The following is a 10,797-nucleotide window of genomic DNA, read 5'->3' as shown; positions in this document are numbered from 1 at the left end:
ACCACAATTAACGCAAATGCTATCTTATTTATCAATACGCATGTGTGTCAATGAATATTCATATGGTCATGTACAATAAACAATAAACCCAGTTGTCGCTTAATATCAGTTTCTAATGAGCCTGGACTGATCAATCATGGACAAAAGGCAGACCATAGCCACGTATATCACTATTGTACAATAGGTACTGTCAGAAATTTATAGCAGCATAGGAGAGGCTATGTAAACATAATGCGACTGAACAACAAATCACTGTTTGGCCAACATTCCGGGACCATGCTGCCCCATGTCAGCTTTAAACATTTTTTGTATTTTTTGCAATACCTGGCTTTTTGTATTAATGTAATTTTTTGTATGTTCCCATACCTAGAGATTTATTATTAATTGTGCTTCTATCAGCTGTTATATTTATCTTATATACATTTTAATATTATAAATTCAATTGAATAAACAATTACTTTAATTAATATTTATTGTCTTTTTTGCACAAAATTTTTGGGAGGATTTGGTTGATTAATTGTGCTTGACAGAATTGTTTTACATACAATTGGTTACTCATCTGATTGTTTCCATCCTGCCCACTGATGCCGCTGGTTACACTACTACAGTGTGGTGAGCGGCTTCAGAGGAGAGAGTTTGGTCACTCCCCTTCCCTAAGGCTACTTTCACGCATGCGTTACTTAGGCCACAAATCCATTTTGGACATTAATTTCTTTTATCTGGTCCAGAAAAGGTAATAGATAACCAGAATGTCAGAACACAAATGTGCATGTCGCCTTATGTTACGACGTTTGCCTTACAGGGAACCTGTCATCTGATTCATGCTGAGCAAATTGTGGGCAACATTTATGACACTAGTCACACCTGACGGAAAAGCCAGGAGTAGTTACCAAGAGGGCTCGTAATAAACATCCTTTATTCTCTACAAGTGTAAAGATCGATGTTCACAATATATTCCTATTTAACACTGTATGTATCTTACATGTGCGTCAGGATAGGCTGGTAAATAGTAAGCAAGATTTATTGGTACTGATTTTGCTACGGGGGGCGCAGTTCATCTCCGGCAGCAGAGGCTAGGTTCACCCCTGTATGTAGTTATCTTATACGGTGCACTTAATCTCATTCCAACCTTGATAGTGACGCTCTCTTAGGATACATTCTACTCTATGATGGCACTTTTGCACATAGCCATTAGATGGAGATATAACATTTGACATTTGCCTGAACTTTTATAGCTACACATGGTTTATACAAATTATATTTTCTTGTCTTAACTATATCTCCAGCAGACCTCTATGGCGGTCACTGCCAGATTGCTAGGAGCACTGACCTGGTAGCCGAAACAGCATGGACAAGGGATCGTCCCGCCGAACTCTCGCTCTCCTTTTAACGTGGGCAAAACGCTACTCAGACAACACAGGATGAGGGTAAAGCAGTGTGGCAAAGCTTTATTGTACCACAAAACAGGCAGGTAACACATAGAACAGTCCCAGCACAGTACCCAAGATGGGGCACATTACAGAGTCTCGCTCTTCCGGGATAATAGTAGCCGTGACTTCAGATCTTCCACGGTCGCTAACCCACCTGTAGCACACACACAAAGGAGGCAACGGCTAGCATAGGAAGATGACAGTCCATTCAGTCCATACAAGGCCAGTTCACAAACTGGCTTCATCTTCCAGGGTCGGTTACTCTACCAGTGGCACGCGCACAGAGAGAAGCTAACGACTGTAGGAAGATGACAGTCTATTGAGTCCATACAAGGTACAAGGCCAGTTGATCTGAGGATCACAAACTGGCTTCTCCAAACGGATCCATGGTTCAGAGATGGTCAATGGAGCAGATCTGTATTCTTCCAACCGAGGCTGAAAACCCCTAGGTTGTTCCCTATAGAATGCTAGATCTGTGTCCCTCGTAATGGAGCCATGGTGTAAAATGGCTGCTGTCCTTTCTCTGGTCCTTTTGAGATGTATGGATGTCTTGGCAGAATCTTTCTGGCTGTTTCTCTCTCAGTCTCTTTATACAGAGGCATGTAACTTATTTTTAGACTTAACAAGTGTCCCTCATTCATAATTTATAGAAAAGGTAAGAATGAAGATGAGATCAAGTAGCATTACTTGATTATTTAAACTATTTGCATAGTTTTATCATCTCTGCTTTAGAAGTCAACAAACTGGATCCATAATACAATGCATAATTAGCATATCAGCAAACATCAGTAGTGATCAAGGATAAGCGCACAATAAAAGTCAATATTACCGGCCTACACAAACAAAAGTCTGTTTTCTTAACCAACCAGAAATCAACACTTACATTTGAAAGCCAACATACAGATAACATTCTATTATTCTTCGCTTGCTAAAAATAGTTGTCTGGTTAATTTAGATACAATGCTGTATGTCTTCACAATGCCAAAAGTAAAAAACAAAAAAAAGTTTTTAAAAATATAAAAAAATAAAAAATATGTAAAAGTTCACATCACCCCTTTCGCCCCATTCAAAATAAAACAATTAAAAAAAAATCAAACATATACATAATTGGTATCGCCGTGTTCAGAATTGCCCGATCTATCAATACAAAAAAAATTACCCCCAGAATGGTATCATTAAAAAAATCAACTCAGCACGCAAAAAATGAGCCTTCACCCAACCCGAGATCGTGAAAAGTGGAGACGCGACGGGTATCAGAAAATGGCGCAATTCTTTTATACTTCATAAAGATGAGTTATTTTTACTGATAAATGTTTGATTTGGGTCATTTATTTTCTGTTGGTATTTTGTTTATTCTATAAAACTCCCATATACGGTAATATTCGATTCTTGAATGCACGCATCATGTTTTTGTGCAGTTTGTCAATAACATATATCGTTTCTCGCAGTCTGAGGAAAATACGATTTTCCTGTAATTCATTTCTCACCCTCTAGGTATAATAATGGCTTTTCCCTATGTGGGATTTTTGCTGTTTATAAAGGTTGACAACTAGTTGGACAAGCCCTTCTCATTCCTCATGTTTGGTCCTGTTAAAATAAAAATCCTCATACCAACCTCCCATGGTGGCGCCGTTTCACTGGTGTTGGCGCTTGTGTTCTTGGGGCTCTTTTGAGGTTTTTACGTCATGTGAGGCCTGTGCCCAATCAGCGCTGACGTCACTGTCCCCACCTTCTGACAAATCAATCATCATGAGGCAGTCAGAGAGCAGCCACGGCCCTGGCTTCCTGGACATGTTCAATACGTCCGAAGGAAGGAACAGTGAAGCTGCCGCTGATCGGGTGCAGGACTCGTGTGATGTAACAACCTCACATAAGCCCTGGGACAGTGAGTCTCGACACCGCTGAAGTGGAGCCGGCCGCCAGGGGAGTATGAGTGTTTTTATTTTAATGAGGCCAAACATGAGGAATGAGTTCACTGAGAAAAAAAATTCTAAGATATAATTATATATAAAATGATCCCTTGATTAGAAGATTCACTGACAAAAGGATAAAACTAAACTTTATTAATTCCAAATGTACAAATACCCATAATTCACCCCCTGAAGGTTAGTCAGTAGGTGACTAATAGAAAAAACATGTACCCCACAGTTCAGTATATAGGGTGAGGTGACGTATACACACTCACTCTCCAAGCCTCTCATTTCTACGGGTTTCATCGTCCTCACCAAAGGCGACTCATCAGGAGACTATTTAATATTGACCTATATTCAAGCGAGACTAGACAAAAAAAAACTAAAATCAGGTATCATGTTATCCGAAACAGTCAGAAAACCAGCCACATATTGGCAGATCCCAGACCTCAAACTATATACTTCATAAGTTTATAAGCCACTCCAGTGTCAGGAATAGATAGTATGTGACAATACAGTATGATTCTTGTGTTTTCCTCCTATAGGGACTGCCCTAGTTTGGTAGTGTAACAGCTGTTAATTAGTAGTGCAGACAAATTGTCCTAGACTAAACTCCGTTTTCAGATGGCCCAATATGTACCACTCAGGGAAAACTTACCTGCTCCGAAGATCAGTAGCAGCTTCTAACTAATGGCCATGCTGCGGTCTGTCAAGGAATGCAATATCGTTATAAAGACTAGGGATGTGTGCAATCATAATGTCTGGAAGATCTGTGCCATTATTTAGTATGAATATGGAGATTATCTCTGAAAGCTAAGTGTTCCCTGAGCGGTATATACTGTATTGTCACATACTATCTATTCCTGACACTGGAGTGGCTTATAAACTGATGCAGTTTAAGGTCTGGGATCTGCCAATATGTGGCTGGTTTTCTGACTGTTTCGGATAACATGATACATGATTTGGTTTTTTTTTTCTAGTCTCGCTTGAATATAGGTCAATATTAAATAGTCTCCTGATGAGTCGCCTTTGGTGAGGACGATGAAACCCATAGAAATGAGAGGCTTGGAGAGTGAGTGTGTATACGTCACCTCACCCTATATACTGAACTGTGGGGTACATGTTTTTTCTGTTAGTCACCTACTGACTAACCTTCAGGGGGTGAATTATGGGTATAGTTTTACATTTGGAATCAATAAAGTTTATTTTTATCCTTTTGTCAGTAAACATGAGGAATGACAAGAGACAACCTGTTTAAGAAGATTTAATTTTGGTTAAAATTATTCCAACATTATAAACATAAAAAAGGCTTCTCCCCTATGTGACGTCTCTGATGTTTATTAACAGTTGATTTCCAAGTAAAATATTTCCCACATTAAGAAAACGAAAAAGGGTTCTCCTCTGTGTGACTGCTCTGATGTCTAACAAGAAGCTGTTTCCATTTAAAACATTTCCCACATTCTGAACAGTTAAAAGGCTTCTCCCCTGTGTGAGTTCTCTGGTGACTAACTAGACTCCCTGTCCGATTAAAACATTTCCCACATTCTGAACAGGAAAAAGGCTTCTCCCCTGTGTGAATTCTACGGTGATTAACCAAATCTGATTTCTGGATAAAACATTTCCCACATTCTGAACAGGAAAAAGGCTTCTCCCGTGTATGAGTTATTTGGTGTCTAACAAGTTTCTCTTTGAGGGTAAAACATTTCCCACATTCTGAATAGGAAAAAGGCTTCTCCCCTGTATGAGTTCTCTGGTGACTAACTAGATGCCCTCTATGGCTAAAACATTTCCCACATTCTGAACAGGAAAAAGGCTTCTCTCCTGTGTGAGTTCTCTGGTGACTAACTAGACTCCCTTTCCTGTTAAAACATTTCCCACATCCTGAACAGGAAAAAGGCTTCTCCCCTGTGTGAATTCTACGGTGATTAACCAAATCTGATTTCTGGATAAAACATTTCCCACATTCTGAACAGGAAAAAGGCTTCTCCCCTGTATGAGTTATTTGGTGTCTAACAAGTTTCTCTTTGAGGGTAAAACATTTCCCACATTCTGAACAGGAAAAAGGCTTCTCCCCTGTATGAGTTCTCTGGTGACTAACTAGATGCCCTCTATGGCTAAAACATTTCCCACATTCTGAACAGGAAAAAGGCTTCTCCCCTGTATGGGTTCTCTGGTGACTAACTAGATGCCTTTTCTGGTTAAAACATTTCCTACAATGTGAACAGGAAAAAGGCTTCTCCTCTGTATGAGATCTCTGGTGACAAACTAGACTATCTTTATGGCTAAAACATTTCCCACATTCTGAACAGGAAAAAGGCTTCTCTCCTGTGTGAGTTCTCTGGTGACTAACTAGACTCCCTTTCCTGTTAAAACATTTCCCACATTCTGAACAGGAAAAAGGCTTCTCCCCTGTGTGAATTCTACAGTCTTTAACCAAATATGATTTCTGGTGAAAACATTTCCCACATTCTGAACATGAAAATGACTTCTTTCCTTTAGGAGCAGTTTGTTTTTTAATGCCTCCTTTGTGACTTTGATTTTCCTTAGTAGTCAGTAATGAATCAGAAGATGGGACCTGTTTCATAGGATCGGATGACAGATCTTTGCCATGAATGGATGTCGATATATCTGGAGTAACAGCAATCACTTTAGTTGTATCTTGTAGGATTTCAAGATTATCAGATTTTAAAATTGAAGATGTCAGCTGTCCCTCTGATCTCCTGGTACAGTCATCTGCCAAGACAAAAAAACATTTTTTTTTTAAATAAAATATCCTTGAGTTTTATATTTTTGAACATTTCTACTTAAACTGTCCATAAAAATGGCAAGCTATGTAAAAAACTTTAAAGGGAACCGGTCACCCCCAAAATGGAAGGTGAGCCAAGCCCAGTCATCAGGGGCTTATCTACAGCATTCTGTAATGCTGTAGATAAGCTCCTGATGTTACCTGAAAGATGATAAAAAGAGGTTAGATTATACTCACCCAGGGGCGGTCCCGCTGCGGTCCGGTCCGAAGGGTGTCGCTGTTCCGGTCCAGCGTCTCCTATCTTCATTCCATGACGTCCTCTTCTGGTCTTCACGGCGTGGCTCCGGCGCAGGCGTACTTTGTCTGCCCTGTTTAGGGCAGAGGAAAGTACTGCAGTGCGCAGGCGCTGGGCCTCTCTGACCTTTCCCGGCGCCTGCACACTGCAGTACTTTGCTCTGCCCTTAACAGGGCAGAGAAAGTATGCCTGCGCCAGAGCCATGGTGTGAAGACCAGAAGAGGATGTCATGGAATGAAGATAGGAGGCGCCGGACTGGACCAGTGAAGCCCACCGCAGCGGGACCGCCACTGGGTGAGTATAATCTAACCCCTTTTTATTATCTTTCAGGTAACATCGGGGGCTTATCTACAGCATTACAGAATGCTGTAGATAAGCTCCTGATGACAGTGGACTTAGCTCACCTTCCATTTTGGGGGTGACAGTTTCCCTTTAATTATTCATCAAGACAATGACAGTCCACCTTGTTGGATGAGCCAGTAGTGCGCGGTGTTCAACTGTTTGTTCATTCTGCCTCCCAACTATCGAATAAAAAGAAACCAATCAATGTTATGTAGGCGAAAATAATACCTATTGTCATCTCACATAAAGCCAAGTCCCCACTCAGGTCCATCATCTGTCAATGTAGAAACAGAGGTTCCCACACTACTAGTGGCTCAAAGGCTGTTGAAAAGTAACAGAGTTTCTATAAACCAATCCAGCAAAATCCGCTCTCACTTCTGAGTCTTGCAGTGTGCTCAAACAACATTTAGGGTCTCTGTATTTAGTAATATTATATAGTGAGATGAATCCACTTAATTTGCGATGCGTGCCTCCTGGAGCACAATCTGGGCACTATGTGCTGGGTAATAAAATGGCAAATTGTAATTTTCACTCTCCGCAGGTCCTGCTCGCACAGCAACTAAGACCGGACTGCCGCGTGCAGCGCTGAGAGGCGAGTATAGCATCATTTTTTATTTTAAATCTTTTTTTTTTTACACTATTTAGGCTTCCCAGGGCCTGGAGGAGAGTCTCCTCTCCTCCACCCCAGGTAGCAACCGCACATTATCCGCTTACTTCGGAAGTAAGCGGAACAATGCATTCCTATGGGTGCAGAATCGCTGCGATTCTGCACAAAGAAGTGACATGCTGCGGGTTGTAAACCGCTGCGTTTCTGGGCGTTTTTTCCCGCAGCATGTGCACTGCGGTTTGCGGTTTCCATAGGGTTTACATGTTAATGTAAACGCAATGGAAACTGCTGCGGACCCGCAGCATCAAAATCGCCGCGGATCCGCAGTAAAAACCGCAAAGTGTGAACATGGCCTTAGGGTTACTGTTAGGCTAAAGTTAGGGTTACCGTTAGGGTATGTGCACACGTTGCAGATTTGCCTGCAGATTTTTCTGCACTGAATCTGCATCTCTTGGCAGAAAACGCAGGTGCGTTTTTGATGCGTTTTTTGCACGTTTTTAATTCCTTTTTGAAAGCTAAATAAAGATGTATTATTGAACAAAAAAAAAAGATTTGTTATGTCATTTCTTGTCCAACCTCCTCTTTTACATTTGTCCAACCCACACTCCATTATACACACAGATAGATAGGTAGATAGATAGATGATAGATAATAGACATAAATATAGGGTACTGTCACACTGTCACACTTTGATCGCTACGACGGTACGATTCGTGACGTTGCTACGATATCCATACGATATCGCTGTGTCTGACAGCTACTGCGATCAGACACCCCCGCTGCGAATCGTACGTCGTAGCAGATCGTGTGGAACTTTCTTTCGTCGCTTGATCACCCGCTGACATCGCTGGATCGTTGTGTGTGACAGCGATCCAGCGATGTGTTCGCTTGTAACCAGGGTAAACATCGGGTAACTAAGCGCAGGGCCGCGCTTAGTAACCCGATGTTTACCCAGGTTACCAGCGTAAACGTTAAAAAAAACAAACAGTACATACTTACATACATTCCGGTGTCTGTCCCCGGCGTCTCAGCTTCTCTGCACTGTGAGCGCCTGCCGGCAGGAAAGCGAGCACAGCGGTGACAGTGGTGACAGTGGTGACGTCACCGCTGTGCTTTCCGGCCGCTGTGCTTACACAGTGCATAGAAGCTGAGACGCCGGGGACAGACACCGGAATGTATGTAAGTATGTACTGTTTGTTTTTTTAACGTTTACGCTGGTAACCAGAGTAAACATCGGGTTACTAAGCGCGGCCCTGCGCTTAGTAACCCGATGTTTACCCTGGTTACCCGGGGACTTCGGCATCGCTCCAGCGCCGTGATTGCAAAGTGTGACCGCAGTCTACGACGCTGGAGCGATATTCATACGACGCTGCGACGTCACGAATCGTGCCGTCGCAGCGACGAACATTGCACAGTGTGACAGTACCCATAGATAGATAATAGATAGAAGGAATGAGATGGATAGATACAGTGGGGCAAAAAAGTATTTAGTCAGTCAGCAATAGTGCAAGTTCCACCACTTAAAAAGATGAGAGGCGTCTGTAATTTACATCATAGGTAGACCTCAACTATGGGAGACAAACTGAGAAAAAAAAAATCCAGAAAATCACATTGTCTGTTATTTTCCACCATAATATGCAAATAAAATGTTAAAAAAAGTTTTTGGTCAGAAACAAAATTTCATCTCAATACTTTGTAATATATCCTTTGTTGGCAATGACAGAGGTCAAACGTTTTCTGTAAGTCTTCACAAGGTTGCCACACACTGTTGTTGGTATGTTGGCCCATTCCTCCATGCAGATCTCCTTTAGAGCAGTGATGTTTTTGGCTTTTCGCTTGGCAACACGGACTTTCAACTCCCTCCAAAGGTTTTCTATAGGGTTGAGATCTGGAGACTGGCTAGGCCACTCCAGGACCTTGAAATGCTTCTTACGAAGCCACTCCTTCGTTGCCCTGGCGGTGTGCTTTGGATCATTGTCATGTTGAAAGACCCAGCCACGTTTCATCTTCAATGCCCTTGCTGATGGAAGGAGGTTTGCACTCAAAATCTCACGATACATGGCCCCATTCATTCTTTCATGTACCCAGATCAGTCGTCCTGGCCCCTTTGCAGAGAAACAGCCCCAAAGCATGATGTTTCCACCACCATGCTTTACAGTAGGTATGGTGTTTGATGGATGCAACTCAGTATTCTTTTTCCTCCAAACACGACAAGTTGTGTTTCTACCAAACAGTTCCAGTTTGTTTCATCAGACCATAGGACATTCTCCCAAAACTCCTCTGGATCATCCAAATGCTCTCTAGCAAACTTCAGATGGGCCCGGACATGTACTGGCTTAAGCAGTGGGACACGTCTGGCACTGCAGGATCTGAGTCCATGGTGGCGTAGTGTGTTACTTATGGTAGGCCTTGTTACATTGGTCCCAGCTCTCTGCAGTTCATTCACTAGGTCCCCCCGCGTGCTTCTGGGATTTTTGCTCACCGTTCTTGTGATCATTCTGACCCCATGGGGTGGGATTTTGCGTGGAGCCCCAGATCGAGGGAGATTATCAGTGGTCTTGTATGTCTTCCATTTTCTAATTATTGCTCCCACTGTTGATTTCTTCACTCCAAGCTGGTTGGCTATTGCAGATTCAGTCTTCCCAGCCTGGTGCAGGGCTACAATTTTGTTTCTGGTGTCCTTTGACAGCTCTTTGGTCTTCACCATAGTGGAGTTTGGAGTCAGACTGTTTGAGGGTGTGCACAGGTGTCTTTTTATACTGATAACAAGTTTAAACAGGTGCCATTACTACAGGTAATGAGTGGAGGAAAGAGACTCTTAAAGAAGAAGTTACAGGTCTGTGAGAGCCAGAAATCTGGATTGTTTGTTTCTGACCAAATACTTATTTTCCACCATAATATGCAAATAAAATGTTAAAAAAACAGACGATGTGATTTTCTGGATTTTTTTTTATCAGTTTGTCTCTCATAGTTGAGGTCTACCTATGATGTAAATTACAGACGCCTCTCATCTTTTTAACCCCTTCATGACCCAGCCTATTTTGGCCTTAATGACCTTGCCGTTTTTTGCAATTCTGACCAGTGTCCCTTTATGAGGTAATAACTCAGGAACGCTTCAACGGATCCTAGCGATTCTGAGATTGTTTTTTCGTGACATATTGGGCTTCATGTTAGTGGTACATTTAGGTCGATGATTTCTGAGTTTATTTGTGAAAAAAATGGAAATTTGGCGAAAATTTAGAAAATTTTGCAATTTTCACATTTTGAATTTTTATTCTGTTAAACCAAGAGTTATGTGACACAAAATAGTTAATAAATAACATTTCCCACATGTCTACTTTACATCAGCATAATTTTGGAAACAATTTTTTTTTTTGCTAGGAAGTTATAAGGGTTAAAATTTGACCAGTGATTTTTCATTTTTACAACAAAATTTACAAAACCATTTTTTTTAGGGACCACCTCAC

General features: G+C 41.7%; 1 protein-coding gene across 3 annotated transcripts in view; it reads right to left on the bottom strand.

Annotated features, from left to right (window-relative positions):
* Positions 1-4,589: 4,589 nt before the first annotated feature.
* LOC143766891 (uncharacterized) overlaps positions 4,590-10,797 on the bottom strand; it is a 34,868-nt gene continuing 28,660 nt past the window's right edge. For 2 of the 3 annotated variants that reach the window (XM_077254894.1, XM_077254893.1), the window contains exon 2: positions 4,638-6,073. In XM_077254894.1, coding sequence (XP_077111009.1) covers positions 4,716-5,924 — 1,209 coding nt within the window. In that variant the 5' untranslated portion in view covers positions 5,925-6,073 and the 3' untranslated portion in view covers positions 4,638-4,715. Of the gene's footprint in view, positions 6,074-6,844; positions 6,897-10,797 lie in introns of those variants that run through there. The other variant, XM_077254892.1, reaches the window with a different exon arrangement.

Source organism: Ranitomeya variabilis, chromosome 4 (assembly GCF_051348905.1).
Source record: "Ranitomeya variabilis isolate aRanVar5 chromosome 4, aRanVar5.hap1, whole genome shotgun sequence".
Taxonomy (NCBI): Eukaryota; Metazoa; Chordata; class Amphibia; order Anura; family Dendrobatidae; genus Ranitomeya; species Ranitomeya variabilis.
The sequence above is the reverse complement of the archived record's forward strand: the minus strand, read 5'-3'. Positions and strand labels throughout refer to the sequence as shown.